Source organism: Agelaius phoeniceus, chromosome 25 (assembly GCF_051311805.1).
Source record: "Agelaius phoeniceus isolate bAgePho1 chromosome 25, bAgePho1.hap1, whole genome shotgun sequence".
Lineage (NCBI taxonomy): Eukaryota > Metazoa > Chordata > Aves > Passeriformes > Icteridae > Agelaius > Agelaius phoeniceus.
The window spans coordinates 1,916,632-1,933,574 of NC_135289.1; the positions used below are offsets into that span (position 1 = coordinate 1,916,632).

At 56.4% G+C, this 16,943-nt stretch overlaps 1 protein-coding gene across 3 annotated transcripts in view; it reads left to right on the forward strand.

Annotated features, from left to right (window-relative positions):
* The window catches only part of GRM4 (glutamate metabotropic receptor 4), a 34,529-nt gene extending 19,726 nt beyond the window's left edge, over window positions 1-14,803 (forward strand). For all 3 annotated transcript variants that reach the window (XM_054648570.2, XM_077190711.1, XM_077190710.1), the window contains exons 5-11: window positions 1,588-1,742; window positions 2,123-2,263; window positions 5,595-5,795; window positions 6,541-6,677; window positions 7,128-8,063; window positions 12,439-12,685; window positions 13,992-14,803. In XM_054648570.2, coding sequence (XP_054504545.1) covers window positions 1,588-1,742; window positions 2,123-2,263; window positions 5,595-5,795; window positions 6,541-6,677; window positions 7,128-8,063; window positions 12,439-12,685; window positions 13,992-14,041 — 1,867 coding nt within the window. In that variant the 3' untranslated portion in view covers window positions 14,042-14,803. The remainder of the gene's footprint in view (window positions 1-1,587; window positions 1,743-2,122; window positions 2,264-5,594; window positions 5,796-6,540; window positions 6,678-7,127; window positions 8,064-12,438; window positions 12,686-13,991) is intronic.
* The last annotated feature ends 2,140 nt before the right edge of the window (window positions 14,804-16,943 follow it).

The following is a 16,943-nucleotide window of genomic DNA, read 5'->3' on the forward strand; positions in this document are numbered from 1 at the left end:
AACAGACCTGGGGGACCTTTCAGGGACCTTTTGGGGACCTTTTGGGGACCTCCCCAGCACTCTGTGCCCAGCAGGGCCGGGGAGGTGGCTGCACTCAGGGTGATGAGCTGCTCTGCAGGCGAAGCGGCGGCTGCAGCTCTGTTGTTTATGGAGCAGAATGATTCACATGGAGCTACCCCTGATTTCCTAAGTGTCTAATTTATTAATCAGCAAACATTATGTAAATGTGGGTAAACTGCAAGTTTAAATCAGTTTACATCAGATGTGCAAACTCTCCCAGTTTCTTTTTTCCTTCCTTAATAGAAATGTCTGTGGAGATGACATGGGGTGGGGGTGAGAGGGAAAAGGGATTTACCTTGCAGGATAAATGGCAGCTCCTGTTATCAGGGCTCTGGAAACATCCAAATGGGCTTGCAGCTCTGGGCAGGGGGTTCTGCAGCCTCCTTTAGCCCAGGAGTGGGGTTCTCCATGATCCTGACCCTGCACTGTAGAGCCTGGAAGATGGGAAGGACAGATTGGGAGGGTTGTAGCTGGAATTCTTGCCTGGCTCAGTTTGGGTGTAAATCACTGATCCCATGGGAATTTCCTGGGTTTGCCCTGTGGAGATCCTGCCCTGCACAGGGAGCAGGGGCAGCTGGAGGTGCTGCTGTCACAGAGTGGGACATGGGCTGTGACTGTCCTGGGGATGGATGTGCCCAGAGCCCAGGGCAGCCCAGGATGAGCTCGGAGCAGCCTGCACAGCTCCCACTGCACGCCTGCCTCTTCCCATCTTGTCTGCACTCTGCTGGATTTCTATGGGTTTTTTTCCCTTATTACACGTTTCAAACACCATCTGGACTTGAAATGATCAGCTCCGACGCGGGGGCTGAGTCACAACCTGCCTTGGCTCTGCACGGGGAGATGGAGCTGCCCTGGGCCCTGCTCCCACATGGCTGGGGACCCACAGGAGCCCCCGAGGGGACAGTGAGCCCTGGGAAACAGAGCCCACAGGGTCAGATCCAGGAACAGCTCTGTTCCCATCCTCCCACCGAGTTCCTGGCCTGGCTGGCACTGGAGGAGTGTGCAGGAGTGTCTGGCACCAGGAGGGATGCTCAGCAGGACCGATGGCATCTCTGCTCCCAGCTGCTGCTCAGCTGCACCCAGCAGAGCCCAGCAGAGCCCAGCAGGGCCCAGTTGAACCCAGCAGGGCCCAGTTTAGCTCCATGCTGGGCATGGGCAGCACTGGCTGCTCCTCTCCCAGGTCTGGCCATGCTGGGGGCACGTGCTCTCCACGCTGCTGCTTTCCCTGCCTGCTGCGGCATAACCTGATTCTTTTCCTTTTTTTTTCCTTTCCTAATGTTGGGTAATTAAGGGGAAATTCAATTACCAGTCAGCAAATATGCAAATGAAGTGAGAGAAGCAGCCTGTGTGCCTGGGCTGGGAGGACAGAGGGTGTGGGAGCTGAGTGGCACCGCTGGATTTTGTGTGTCCATTGTGCACCGGGTTGTGCCTGGGGCAGGAGATGCCACCAGCACTGTGCCAGTGTCCCCACTGCCCTGGGGCCAGACAAGGAGTTGGTGGCCCAGCCTCTGCTGCTTCTTTCCACAGAAGGGTGCTGGAGGCGGCCAAGAGGGCGAACCAGACCGGGCACTTCATCTGGATGGGCTCGGACAGCTGGGGCTCCAAAATTGCCCCCGTCCTGCACCTGGAGGAGGTGGCCGAGGGCTCTGTCACCATCCTGCCCAAGAGGGTCTCAGTCAGAGGTGAGATTGCACTCCTTAACTGCAGGTTTTGGCTGTGAAACCACCATGGACTTTAAAGGCCTCATGATTTGCCCGCCAGTCACCTTATTTTCCATGGGCCATGTTTTCCCTACTCTCCCTTTATCACCAACCTACCTAGAGAGGCATTTTGCTCTCAAAGTCCCAGAAAGTCTCTGCTTTGCAGAGGATCTTCCCTGAGTGGATTTTCCACTTGCATCTCTGCACAAGTGACACTTTGGACGGAATCCCACCACATTCTGATGTGTCCCCATCGCTCACAAGAACTCCCTTCCCCTCTGCCTGGGCAATTTGGGAGTATGGGATGCATCTCTCTGTCATCCCTGGGATTTATCCCCTCCATCCACTTTCTCCCCGGGCAGGTTTCGACCGCTACTTCTCCAGCAGGACCCTGGACAACAACCGCAGGAACATCTGGTTTGCCGAGTTCTGGGAGGAGAATTTCCACTGCAAGCTGAGCCGGCACGCGCTGAGGAAGGGCAGCAGCATCAAGAAATGCACCAGTGAGAGCTGGGGGGGCTGCTCTGGGAGGCTGGGGGCTCACAGGGGCTGTGTGGTTCTGCTTGTGAGCATGGAGTTTTTCTGATCCTGGTGGGGATCCCCATTCCAGGTTCCCAACTGCTTCCTCAAGCCCCAGTGCGCATTTTGAGTCATTTCCAGCCAAAAGAGGCTTTAGGGACGAGTGCAGTAAACAAGGCAGCCGGGGATCTGTCTTGCTGACAGCGCTGCTGTCAGGTGATGGTTGGAGGCTCGGGGAGGTGACATGTTTACTGAGAGATGGGAGAGATTTACTGCCTGCCTGGCACCGGCTGAAGACAGATGACGGCGCCGTGGCTCGCGGGCTGCGACATGGCAGGACTTGGGGACATTGGCACGTCCCTTTGTCCCCTTGGGAGGGGCGTCTTGGAAGCCATCGTGTGCCGTCAGACAGAGGGACCTGGCTGTGCCTGTGAAGGTTTTGTTTTCCCCCTGCTTTCATCACTGAGGATGAGCAGGATGGTGCTTCCACGTCCCTGTCCTTGCAGGCATTCCCCAAGGGTTCAGCTGATGGTCTGGATGGTGCTTCCACGTCCCTGTCCTTGCAGGCATTCCCCAAGGGTTCAGCTGATGGTCTGGGTGGGTGGGAGCTGAGCAAGCAGCAAGGGCACACCAGGAAATTGGCTTGTGGCCATGGCCTTGGGTAGCCAAGAGCTCCTCATCCTTCTCCAGAGCATCACGGAACCCTTGGCCCCAGGAGATGCATGAGCAGGCCCTGTGAGCGCTGATCTCCTCATCTCCACTGTGATGCAGCTTTTAAGCAGGTGATATTTCAGGGCCATGGTGTCAGTGGAAGCAGCTGAAACTACGATGTGGCAAATGTCCTAGGAGCTGTCTGTAAATCATCGGAATTTGTCAGCAAATAAACCATCTCCCAAGTGATTGCTTGGCAGATAGAGCAGGGAGCTAACGCCTGGTGAAGCAAATCACCTGCCCCTGCAGATCCACGAGCTCTTGCCTTGCAGGGCTGATGCAAATGCCCAGTTTGGGGCTGTTTCCCTCAGGTTTGGGTAGAGCCCAACATGGCCAAGAATTGCCAGCTTGGCTAGTTTATTCCACCCCAAAAACCAAACCCAAGGATCCCACTCTGAACCAGACAGCTCCTGGCTCCCCTCCCTGGATGGGAGAGCTGGGAGGAAGGTGAGGGCTGACCTGATGGAATTCCTCATGGCAGCTGCCTGTGACCAGCCCTAGCACCCATCAGATGCTTGCCACAAGCATCCCACATAGAGGGACAGTCCCTGCTCCTGGATGGGCTCACCCAGCCCAAAACCACGGCAAGGGGTGCTGGGTGCTGCCACCAGCACCCACAAGATTTGGAGATTCTCCATCCCCTGCTCCCCACAGATGTGCTGGGGGTGATTTTGATTAGGACCAGTGGTGTGCAGGGAATTGATTCTAATCCCGTCTCATCCGCCGCTGGGGGAGAGCTGCGTCCCTCCTCCGAGGGGGCCGCTGAGCCTCGTCACGCTCTTGAAAATTAATTACCAGCCCTGTAGAACGATGCACGACCCTGCTATTATAATCAGCAGGTCACCTCCCTTCTGTGGCCCTCTTCTATTGGAGCTTGGCAGAGATTTATTGTCTCCAGGTTTGGAACAAGCCTCGTCTGTCTGCTCCACATTGCCCCTCTGTGCACCGGCCTAATTCCCGTCTGGAAAAAAGCAGCTGGGGCCGGGGGCAAGGTGCTGACAGACAGAGGGACAGCCCCAGGGATGTCTCCTTATCTGCACTGCTCAGCCTTGGCACAGGGATGAAAATGCAGCCTCCACAGCCTGTGCTATTGCGGTGGTTGGATTTTGGGATGTGTGCAGGGATGAGGGGACTGAGGGAAGCTGAGGAGCTGTAAGGACAAGCCCCAGGTCTTGTGTGTGCTCTGGGCAGCACAGTGCTGTGGATGGTGGCAGGGCTGTGACATCCCCATGGGCTCAGCTCCCTGGACAGTCTATTACAGCTCTTCTTTTAATGGGTAATTATCTTGACAAGACAGAGTGGCCTGTCTGCGCCTTTGGAGATGAATATGGGGAAGGGCCTGAAGTTGAGGGAGAAGATTAATGGCTCCTGTCAATAATGTGGAAGGAGGGATCACCTGCCGGGCTTTGCATGAGTAATCTCCACATTCCAAAAGCGTTTTTATAACTTTGAAGGATGGGCTATGAATTCACCTCCCCGATATCATCTTTTCCTGTCGGTCAGTTCCTTATCATTCACTTTGGTGTCATGTCAGTGGCACAGGTCCTGGCACAGGGACCTCCAGCACAGCTCACAGGGCCATCCCCTCTCACTGGAGCTTCATCCCACTCCCCCACAGCAGGGAAGGAAGGTCAGCACATGGTGCTTGGTCCCCTGCAGTCCCTGTGAATCCCACCTCGCATCAGGGCGCATCCCTCCACGGTAGAGCTGGAGTTAATTTTGGGCACCCTGGCGTGGCTTTCTAGGATGTGCCGCCTCTCCCGAGGAGGGAGGTGGTGCCCTCGGCTCCCTGACAAGCCCTCCCTCCCACTGGAGGCCTGGCAGGATGCCTGGCCATGCCTCAGGGCAGGGATGGAGGGGCAGAGGCCAAGGCTCTCCATAGCGGCGTGCCCCTTGGGAGACGCTCTCTTAGCTGTAATTAACAGCATGCTGCGTTAATCGGTGTCTTCTGCTAAGTGATTAACATGTTTGTGGTCCCATTACGGGCGGTTATGACAGGGGGGAAAGCAGCTGTCTCTGGTAATTGCCAGATCCTTGCAGGATCCTGCCAGCCAGGGAGGCTGTGGGGTCAGCAAGGCAGGGGGGTGGCAGGCAGGGGGTGATGGGGGGAGTGGGGTGACAGGAGGCTTTGGGAGTGAGATGGGGACAGGCAGGCAGTGATGGACGCTTCCTGGGCTGTCCTTGACACCACTGCTGGAGCCTGAGCTGGTGGAAACTCCTGAGAGATGAAGGAGGGATGAAACATGCAGGGGCAAGGGTGGGATGTTGGTCACAGCCCAGCCTGTTGGGGACCCTCTTGTCCCCCTGTTGGGGACCTGGGAGTTCAGGGATGTCCCACGGCACAGGGATGTGACATCCTCAGGGCTCTTGGAAGCACAGCAGGGTTCAGCACCCACATTTTCAGAGCCCTGTGAGGGGAAGATTGGCTGGGTATTCCCCAGGGAATGTTCCTTGGCTGCATGCGCAGGTTCGGGAGTGGGGTTGGAATTTCCAGCTGCTCCACTCCAGGGTGGGCTCGTTTGCAAGGCTTTGGGTGCAGCAGACACATCCTGGGGGGCATGGCTGGGGCACAGGAGGTGGAACCCCCTTCCCCTGTCCCCACAGACCGCGAGAGGATCGGCCAGGACTCCTCGTACGAGCAGGAGGGGAAGGTGCAGTTCGTCATCGATGCCGTCTACGCCATGGGCCACGCCCTGCACAACATGCACAAGAACCTGTGCCCCGGCAAGGTGGGGCTGTGCCCCCGCATGGACCCGGTGGACGGCGTGGAGCTGCTCAAGTACATCCGCAACGTCAACTTCTCAGGTCTGCTGTGCCCTGGGGCCTGGCGTGTCTGCTTGTGCCCAGTGTGGGTCACACAGCAGCACCCACAGTTTATTTGTGGTACCATCTGGCAGCTGCTGCACTGTGAGTGCAGCGTGGAGGGAGGGCGGCAGATCAGCGGGTGAGGAGGTCTGAGCTTCCACATCTCCTGAGAGCTTTTGGAGTGTAAATCCGGCAGCAATCCTGCCCTCACCCTGCCCTCAGCCTGCCCTCACCTGCTGCCCTGCCCTCACCTGCTGCCCTGCCCTCACCTGCAGCCCTGCCCTCTCCCTGCCCTCACTTTCTGCCCTGCCTTCACCCTGCCCTCACCTGCTGTCCTGCCCATCCTGTCCCCCTGCCACCTCCTCCCTCCCAGCTGGCACAGGTCCCACTGCCTCCTGCTGCTCTGCCCTTGTCTGTCTCAGATCTCCTCTGGAAGCACATCTTTTCCCCTGCCCTTTCTCCTTACTAAACATTTTCTGTCTGGTCCCCTTATTATTTCTATTTATCTCCACCCTCTGATCTCCTCCACAGTGTCTCTTTTATTTATTTTCCCCTCTCGCTTGATTCTTCTCTTCCTTCCTTTCATTAGTGTTTATCTCCAGAATTCACTTGATTTGACTTTTAAAGCTCCTTTTACCCCTTTCTGAGAAGCAGCAGCGAGGGGGGAGCATCAACCCAGAGCCCCCTTGGACTCCAGGGGACAGGGTGGGGGTGCTGGGGGTGCTGATCCCCCCCTTTCCCACAGGCATTGCTGGGACTCCTGTGACATTCAATGAGAACGGAGATGCCCCGGGGCGTTACGACATCTACCAGTACCAGATCAGGAACTCCACCCCTGAGTACAAAGTCATTGGGCAGTGGACAGACCACCTGCACCTCCAGGTAAGGGCGTGGCCCTAGGGGAAGGTCCTGCGGGTTTCTGTTCTCACCACGGAGAGTCTGGGAGCCCCTGGGTGCAAAGTCAGGCAGCCAAAGGTGTGGGGGCAGAGGGGAAGGTGTCCCCCAGGTCCACACCTGTGCTTCAGCACGTGTGACCACACCTTAGGGACTCTGGGTGTGGGACAGGAGACCGGAGCCAGACCAGAGCAGATGGGGCTTCCTCAGAGAATGAGGGGCTTCATTTTGAGTTCCTGTTGTTGAATGCTCCCAAAAGGCCAATGGAGAGCTTCACCACCTGCCTGGCCCCATGCCAGGTTGGGCTGGGACCCTTTGTGGGATGTGCTGATGGGTTGAGGGTCCACATCCAAGCAGGACAGGGCATTTCCTGTGCCCAGGCGTGCCCGGCAGGTTCCCCCTGTACCCTCAGCATGGCTGGTGCCATCTACCCCACAGGTGGAGAGCATGCTGTGGCCTGGGGGCGGGAGCCAGCAGCCCAGCTCCATCTGCAGCCTGCCCTGCAAGCCAGGCGAGAGGAAGAAGCTGGTGAAGGGCATCCCCTGCTGCTGGCACTGCGAGCGCTGCGACGGCTACCAGTACCAGCTGGACGAGTTCCACTGCAAGCGCTGCCACTTCAACGAGCGGCCCAACGAGAACCACACCAGCTGCACGCCCATCCCCATCATCAAGCTGGAGTGGAGCTCGCCCTGGGCCGTGGTGCCCGTGTTCATCGCCATCGTGGGCATCATCGCCACCCTGTTCGTGGTGATCACCTTCGTGCGCTACAACGACACGCCCATCGTCAAGGCGTCGGGGCGGGAGCTCAGCTACGTCCTGCTCACGGGCATCTTCCTCTGCTACGCCACCACCTTCCTGATGATCGCCGAGCCCGACCTCAGCACCTGCTCCCTGCGGCGCATCTTCCTGGGGCTGGGCATGAGCATCAGCTACGCCGCGCTGCTCACCAAGACCAACCGCATCTACCGCATCTTCGAGCAGGGCAAGAAGTCGGTGAGCGCCCCGCGCTTCATCAGCCCCGCCTCGCAGCTGGTCATCACCTTCAGCCTCATCTCCCTGCAGCTCGTCGGCGTCTGCATCTGGTTCATCGTGGACCCGTCCCACTCTGTCATTGACTACGAGGACCAGCGGACTACAAACCCCCACTTTGCCCGGGGCATCCTCAAATGTGACATTTCGGACCTGTCCCTCATCTGTTTGCTCGGGTACAGCATGCTCCTCATGGTCACCTGCACTGTGTACGCCATTAAGACCCGCGGGGTCCCGGAGACCTTTAACGAAGCCAAGCCCATTGGGTTCACCATGTACACGACTTGCATTGTGTGGTTAGCCTTCATCCCAATATTTTTTGGGACGTCGCAGTCGGCGGAAAAGGTAAGGAAGGAGGGGAGAGGCCTGGCTGGTGTCTAGTGTGCAGGGCTGGGAGAGGCTGTGGTGTTTTGAGCAAGAGGAGAACTTCCCTGCAGCGTGATCAGCTTGGGAATTAGGGTGGGAAGTTTTCCATGTTTGCCCCACTGCCCCTCGTGGGCTGCTGCTATGTGGGCTGGGGGAGGATGAGCCCCCGGGGCAGGTCCAGGGTGTCATGGGCATAATTCCTGCATGGAAAGGGACCTGGTGCTGCTCAGCTGGCCCCTGTTCCCAGTGCTGAGTTCCCATGGGACCGAGGCCAGCCTGGATGAGGCTCCGTGCTCAAGTGCGAGGGATTAAGAACAAAGAGTAAAAATCTTATGAATGAGACCCAAATCCCTTTGCCTGCCAGCCAAAACAGGAATCATCGCGTTTCTGTCGAACGCAAACAACTCCCGCCTGCCAGCCCAGCGCTGCTCTGATGAACAAACCTTGGAGCTGCTGTTCCCTGGAAATCCCTGGGGTGTCCCAGCACCTGGATCCCTCTCTGGATCCCCTGAGTGTGTCCCCATGCTGCTGACACCATGGCTTTAGGACACACCTGTTGCAAAGGTTTGCTGAGGGAGCTTTTGCTGAGTTTGTCGTGTCCTGGAGCATCTCTTCTCAGAGCATCCGTCCCTCGAGGAGGCTGAGTCTGCCCAGCCACCTCTGACCTTGGCTCAACCAGAAAGTCCCATCAGGCTTTCTCTGGCTGGAAGTGTGAAGGAGAATTAAAGGAAATAAATGGAGCCTTTTGCAGCATTTCCATTTTGATGAGATGGCAGGGGAGATACTAACAAGAAAGCAGATTTTTAAAGAAATTATTGCAAAACAAAAGCTCCCTGAAAGCCTCCTTAATGTGCTTGGCATACTGTGGGTAATAAAGATGGAAATGATAATGATTGTAGATTATGCGCAAGGTTGCTCACCTCTTCACTGCAGCTTGTCACGGGATAATTTAGGGCTGCTGAACGCTGCCTGTCAGGCAGCAGCTCCACAATAGGCTGTGCCTCTCGTTGGGGGTTGTAATGCACAGGTCTGCTCTGTTATTAGGCTGCTAACAAGCTGATTAGAGGCGAAAAAAGTGATGTTCCCAACTCCCCTCGGAGCTCTGTCTCACAGCCCGGCCCTGCCTCGAGCCTGCTGAGCCAACCCTCGAGGGGCGTGGGGATTCCAGGCTGGAGTTGTGCTCTGCTGATGTGGGAATGGGCCCTGAGTGTCCCCAGGCCGTGGGAATGGGCTCTGAGTGTCCCTGGGCCGCAGTTGGTGGATGATGGATGTGCTCAGATGAGGCTGGAGGGAGCAGCAGGTGACTGGGGCTCCCTCAGTGCTTTAGTTGTTGGTTTGCACTCTTGGGGAGAAAAGGGTGGAAAATGAGCTGTTGCACGGCCTGCATGGAAGGTGTGGCTCTGAGTGTGTCCCCCAGCTCACTGTGGGGAGGGATCCCATCCCCTTCACCCCACTGCTGCTGGGACTGAGGGCCTCCTGGGCTCTGTGGAGCGTCTGCACCCTTGGGAACAGGAAATCCAGGAATATTGTCTGGGTTGTTCTCTCATGGCTGAAGTCCTGAGGATACCACAGGGCAAATCCACACCCGTGAACCCCTGGCATTTCTGCCCTGACCCCAGCTGAGGCTGCAGGGCTGCAGCAAAGGCTTCCTCGTGGTGTGGAGGAGTTGGATTACAATCCCCATTTTTACTTTTATTTGCTTTTCCTCGTGCCCACAGCTTTGCATGGAGGTGGCACATTATTGTAACAAGTCCCCCAAGCCTTTTCTGAGCAGAGCCTCTCATCCCCGCCGATCCCGGCGGATTACAGGAATAGCAATAACAGAGCATCTAAAGAAAGAGACAATTTCCTGCACTGATAAGGTGGCAGCAGAACAGTGGAATCATTGTCTGCTTCCCTGTTTATCACATTCGCTTTTAGCCAGGGAAAAGAGAGAAGGGAAGGAGTGAGAGGGCCTGTCCCGTGGTTTCCAGAATGCTGAGCAGGTTTGCCCTTCCCCAGCACCCACCACGGTGCAAAACCCCTTGGAGTGGGGCCAGGTGTGGATTTAGAGTGGAGGAAGCTTCCCATTCATGCAGAGATTTGCTGTGGGACAGGCACAAGCCTGGGCTGTGCCTCAAGCCTGGGCTGCTCCCTCGGGCAGGACAGGCTCACCCAGGCTCAGCAAAGCCGAGCACAGCGCGGGTTTGGGGGCTGCTGTGGGGTCATTTGGGGTTACTGCTGTCCCTCAGCGTCATTGCCCTGAGCCAGGGCTGCCTGTGCTCTTTGATCCAGCCCTGGAGGCAGCAGGAGCTGGAACTTGCTCAATAAGCACAGCTCACACCTCCCAGGCTCAGGAGGAAGCTCCAGTGTTGTTAACGGAGGGGCAAAGCGAGGTCCTGGGCTGGAAGCCAGTTAAGAGAGTGGGAAGTGAAACTGTGAGAAATGGTCATTTTTTGCAGTGGCAAAAGGTTAACTGAGCAGAGCTGCACGGCTGTGTGGAGGCTCCAGGCTAAAAATATTCCTGTCTGAGCTGGTGAGGGGTTTGCTGCGGCGAGACACGGCTGCGGGGGCTGGAGTGGGCAGAAAACGCTTCCTGCAAATGCAGCGTGGAGGGAAGGTTGCCACAGTGGCCCTGTGAGACCCTGAAAGTGCTGCAGGAGGCAGAGAGTGGGGTGGGGAGCTGGGGCTGGGGCCAGCAGGGTCTCAGCACAGGGGAGGCCCTGGCAGCACTGGGAAAAGTGGCCCAGGAGCGAGGGGGGAGCACGCAGGGAGATGTCTGAGCTCAGCTCAGCTTGGCTCAGCTCGGCTCAGCTCGGCTCAGCTTGGCTCAGCTGCTCCCTCCCTCCTCGCTGAAACGCCCCCAAGGCACAGGGAAGGGGGACTCTCTGCAGAGGCACAAAATATGGAAATGGAAGGGAAGGCAGGGAGCCAGGGAGGTGAGGGTGCTGAGCTGAGCCAGCACCAGGGTCACGCTGTGCTGGTCCCCAGGCAGGGCTTGGGGTGCCTGGAGCTGGGCTCTCAGTGTTTCCCTCATTCCTGGCTGGTCCAGGACGCCCGTGGCAGAGTCTGGAGAGTTGGAGTAGATTAAAAAAAAGGGAAGAAATAAAAAAGCGCACATATTCTGGCACAGAGATGTGTTTTGACTTTGCTTGATGAAATGACATTTTTATTTCCAAAAACTGCCTAGAGAGAGAAGGTGGAACAAACAAACCGGCGCGTGTGACAGCAGGAGGTTTTATTCTGGGGACAAACCAAAGTTTTTCAGTTGACTCAGAACCAGCTTGGTGGCATTTTCCCTCTGGGGCTGGAACGCTCTGGGCTCTGGGCCTGGTTGGCATTACAGGGTCACAAGTGGGACCTGGGGGGCTCCTGGAGGGGTCCTGGGGCAGCTGTGTCCCACCAGCTCTCACTCCTGGGAGCTGTGCAGAGCCTCTGCCTCGCCTGTGGTCTCCATCACCTTTTCACTTCAGAAACCCTCAGGTGTGCCCGTGGGGACATGGGGACCCTGCTCTGGCTGCTGCTGCAGCCCCCAGGCTTCCCTGGCTCCTCCAGGTGCTGTCTTCTCAGAGGGCATGAAATCCCACCTGTGAAACACCTGGGGAACCCCTGGATATTGAATCAGGTGAAGTTCAGGAACTGCTTTAAGGCTCCTTCTAAGGCCTTGTGGGTGCCCTGCGCACAGGTGTGTGCAAAGGCATCTGGAGACCCAGAGCCCCCTCCCTGCTCATCCCCAGAGCTTCAGAACTGCCTGGTGGAGAAGGGGATGCTGGAGGGGAAGGAGCCAGATGCTGGCAAAGCAGGGATGCCCGTGGAGCAGGGACCTGCCCTCTTGGCCTCCCCGAGAGGTGGGATGGGCAGAGGGAGGGGGTCTCTGCTTCCAGTTGCCACCTGCTTCAGATGCCCTGGCTTGAGAGGAGCCTGCCAACTGCTCTCCATAGAAAAATGGATTATTCTACAGTCAGATTAATGGGCTTTCATTTTGCAAAACATCTGTCACTGTTAGTCCTGGACAGTGAGCGTGAAATTAGTTTTGACTGCAAAAAGGCAGCGTCGGTGTGTAATATGTGACTTACATGACAAGAGCCCAGGAGTCAGCTGGGGAATGGGAATTACCTGTTGGAGGGAGAAGGGCAGTGGGGCGTGCCCTGGGATCAGGTGTCCTTGCTGTGCCCAGCACCAGCCTTGCAGCTCCTGCCCTGAGGCTGGTGGAGCATCAAACCCCACCTTGAACACCAGCACTGCCACCATTCCAGCACTGCCTCCCCACTCCTTTCATTTAACCCCACATTTCCCTCGTTTCCCCATTTCCTCCTTTCCCTTTTGGGTCCCACAGGGGCTTTGGGCTCTCAGCTGGTGGCCTTGTGTCTTGCAGATGTACATCCAGACCACGACGCTCACCATCTCGGTGAGTCTGAGTGCCTCGGTGTCCCTGGGCATGCTCTACATGCCCAAGGTGTACATCATCCTCTTCCACCCGGAGCAGAACGTCCCCAAGCGCAAGAGGAGCCTCAAGGCCGTGGTGACAGCTGCCACCATGTCCAACAAGTTCTCCCAGAAGGGAGGGTTCCGCCCCAACGGAGAGGCCAAGTCGGAGCTCTGCGAGAACCTGGAAACACAAGGTGAGGCAGCTCCCCCAGGGATCATCAATGGGGATGGGGAGAGCTGAGCTCCATCCTCACATCCCTGACTTCAGAGGGCTGGGGCAGCTCCTGTGGTGCCCAGGAGGGAATGGGCACAGCAGGCAGCTGCAAACTGTGGGAGAGGGCACGGGACAGGGAGAGGGGAGCTGGGCACTTCCCTGGCACGGGGCACTGGGGCAGCTTTGGGGTGCAAAGGGCTGATTCCTCCTCATTTTCTCTTCTTGTGCTGGGGCTGGGAGGCGCAGGGGACGTCAGCACAGCACCGAGGGGACATTTTTCACTCTGTCACTGCCGGGTCACGTAGCCTTAAATAAACAACAGAATAAATAATTCACAGGGCTTTGATACGGGCAGATCAGCTACGAAAACATCGCAGCTAACAAATAGCTCTGTCAGCTCCAATTCCTTCTGCTCTATCTAATTGTTATCTGGGAACTCCAGTTGGAGACCTGCAGCAAGGTTCCACTGCCAGCCAGGCACTGTGAGCTGCTGGTGTCCCCTCCCTGTGGGGACACCTTAGTGCTGCCCAGGCTGTGCCATCTGTGCCAGCACCTGCCTGTGCCCTTGGCTGGAGGGTGTCCCTGTGCCTGCTGACCCCGTGGTACCTGGGCACCTCGTGGGGACATCAGCAGAGCGTTGTCCCCACTGAGGGCAGTGGCACAGCTCTGCAGGGAGTGGGGGGTTCATTGCTCTGTGGCTTTTGCTGTGCCCCCCCAGTGCCACCCTGGGATGTGTGGTGGCTTTGGAGCCATTGCTGCCTCCTCCCCTGGTGTGGCTGGGGAAGCTGGGGGTGGCAGCAGGGCTGTGTCCCTGTGGCACCCTCTGCATGAAGGGACAGCAGGGTGGTGGATTTTGTGCCCTGCTGCTCCACTCCCAGCTGCTGTGGAGCGGGGACCCAGGGGTGTGGGACACCCAGCTGGGACCCCAAACCCCCTAGGACCCTACAATTTGTGCCAGGCAGGGCTGGCTGGGACAAGCTGAGCTTTGGGAAGGTGCAGCACCTCTGGGTCTGTCTGTGGGAGGTGGCTGAGGGAACTGGAGAGGAGCCTGAGACCACATTCCCACTGCTCACAGCACATCCTGGGCTCTCTTTGGCTCCTTCAGGAGCACCCCCAGCTGCTGTGGGGCTCAGGGAAGGACCCCAAGTGCCAGCACTGCCCAGATCCCCGAGCAAACCCTGTCACAGCCCTGCTGGCACGATGGCTGGGTCAGGGGGTGGGACAGGTGCCAGGAGGGGAGGGTGTCCTCTGCTGATGACCCACGTGAGCTCTGTGTCTCCTTCCAGCACTGGCCACCAAGCAGACCTACGTCAGCTACAGCAACCACGCCATTTAGCTCCAGGAACAGCGAGCAGGAGGCAGCTGAGCTCCTGGCAGGGACAGCACCACAGGACAGGCAGGTGGCAGCCGGGGGACAGCCCCAGGGCAGAGTCCTGGGGGAAAACGCCATCAACAGCAGCAAAAAAAAATCCATAAAGAAACACTAAAACTCTTCCAGCGCCCACAGTGGCGATGCATGGCTCCCACAGAGCGGGGACGGAGCACGGGCAAGAGGGCACGGACTTCAGCAAGTCTTTGGGTTTTGTTTTTTCCTGTATTTTGGCAAAAAAGAGAAAAAAAAAAATAAGAGCCCCGGCATTTTCCCTTTTCTGGAATTTGTGAGATTGTTTGTGGTTGTGCAGAACCTTCTGTTTTCTCTTTTTATTTTATTTTAATCTTCCATCTTCTTTTCGTTCCTGTCTTCCTCCGTCCCTCTTCACTCTCTACCCCATATCCTACCAAATTCTATATGTTGCAAAAAGGAAAAATAAATAAAAATACTTAAAATTTACATTTAAAAAAAAAACAGACAGCAAAATAAAATAAAATAAAACCTAGACTGTGTTCAAAGTGCTGATTTCTATAGGTGGTTCCTTAATGTATGTGATGACCATATGGATTGAAATATGTCTGCTTTATGTACTGACCAGTCAAAAAACAAAAACACACAAAAAAAAACAAAGTTCAGTGCCTGGATGTTTATGAATTATTCGATGACTGTGTAGAGCATGATCATTTTTATACGAGGAGATTTCTAATAAAAGACCCTGGTTTTGCACTCGGCGTTTGCTGTCTCTTGGTGACTTGGTTTCAGGAGGTGCCAGGGAAGGTTTTGGGTGGCCAAACCCTCTGGGAGAGCTCAGGCCTTGCTGTCCTTCCTCTGCATCCATCCCTGGAGGTTCCAGCTGCAAACTGTGGGAGATGGGATGGGGCAGGGAGAGGGGAGCATGGCACATCCCTGGCACGGGGCACTGGGGCAGCTTTGGGGTGGGAAGGGCTGATTCCTCCTCGTTTTCTCTTCCTGAGCTGTGAGGATGGAGCAGAGGGGAGGAGGTTTCCCAGGGAGATTTCCCAGTTTTCTTCCTGCACCTTCAGGCTGCCAGGGAAGCACTGGAGTCCCCCCTCCCTGGGGGGATTTGTTTAACAAGTGTGCAGGTGTGGCACTTGGGGACATGGTGGCATTGCTGGGTTAAGGGGTGCACTGGAGGATCTCAGGGGGCTTTTCCAACCTAAAGGATCCTGGGTGAACAAGGACCAACAAAAGCAGCTCTGCCTCTTCCAGGCTCCAGGCTGTCCTTGGGGTGGCCCAGCTGTGTGTGAGGGATGTGGCTGTTCCCAGAGCCTGGGCTGTGCCTTTTGGGGGCAGTTTGGTGCCTTGGCTGCTGCTGTTTCTGTCTCTGGCCGGGCCATTCCAAGTGTTTCCCTCTTGGATTGGGGCTGGCTGGGCTTCTTGGCCACTGGGTCAGGAGAGGAGGGTCCAGACCTGTCTCCTTTTTTGAGAAATGGGGAAAGGAGGCAGAGAGGTGCTGGGTGCCTCCAGCTTCTGGACAAGCTTTGTTTCAATAAAAAGCCCAATAAATGCTGGAGCTGGGCCTGGCCAGGGAGGGGGTGCTGGGATGGCTCCCTGTCCCTTTGTGCCTGTTCCCCCAGCCCCAAAGTGCTGCTATTTCCCCCTCTCTGAGCCTGTGTGGTGTCACCCTTGTATTTTGCACATTTCTAGAGCTGTTTGTGTGTTAATCACAGCTCTGCTCTCCCCATGGGCTGTGTGGGGGGCACCTGGGTGCCCTGAGCCCCACGGGAGCCTCAGCCAGGAATTGGTGCCAGAGGGAAAAGCACAAGGGACAGAGCCTGGCTTGAAGGCAGGAGTTAAAAAAGGAGAAAAAAAGCAGCGTAATGAAAAGCTGGAAACTTTGATAAGATCATACTTGTCAAGAGAGCTTCTCAGGAGAAAAAACTGCTCCGCTCCCAGCGCATCCATCACTGTCGGATGGGATGTGAGGCCCTGCCTGGTTCAGAGGGCTCTGAGGAAACCCGAGCTGATGGCTCTGCTGCGGCTTCTGGCTCGGGGATTCTGCTCTCATGGTGTCACGAGCAGCTCTCAGCCTGAATTCTGCCTGATAATGAGTGGAAATTCTGATTCTGACTCAATTCCAGCTCCCACCTGCCTCCCCTTGCTGTGCCTGTGAGGGGATGCTCCAAGCCCTGCAGAAATGCCCCATTCTTATCACCCCAAACCTGAGCTGCTGGAGGGGCCCTGTCCCTCCCAAGCCATTCCAGTGACCTCCCAACACAGCTGGTTTTTATCCAGCACCTCATGTGCTGTTTAATTCTGAGCACCTCTTTGATGATGTGAGTTAATTAAAAGGGAGCAGCCTGTGAGCCATTGAGGTGGATGGGGATCCAGCCAGGCTCTGCTGTGGATGCCGCCTGTGAGGATCCAGATTCTGCTTTTCTGCTTGGTTTAATATTTTTGGGGAGAAGAGCAGAGTGGATACTGATTCCTGGATATCAGATTCCTAGTTTTGGGTATTTTGGGTATTTTCTTTTTTTTTTTAAATGAGGAATCTGGAAATTGTTGCCATCGTTTCTCCTCCTCGCCTCCCCTCAGAGCTTTAAAAGCCCTTGTCTGATTTTCCTCTTATTTCTGTGAAGGGCTGTTGAATTTAAACAACGATAATTGCCTGAGTTCCCCGAGTACTTGACCTGCAGATTTTTCACTTTTTCTGGGACTTTGAGGAGTGGTGAGAAAAAAACCTGGGCTGGTGCCAGCTCCCTCCATGCCCTGCCCGTATCTTCCTCCCTCCTGGAACTTTCTGTTGTCCTTGGCTGCTGTTCCCAATGGCCAGCTCTTCTCCTGAGCTCCCTTCTCCAGGGACAAACAGGAATTTTCAGGGTCCCAGGGCACAGCTGGGGGCTGG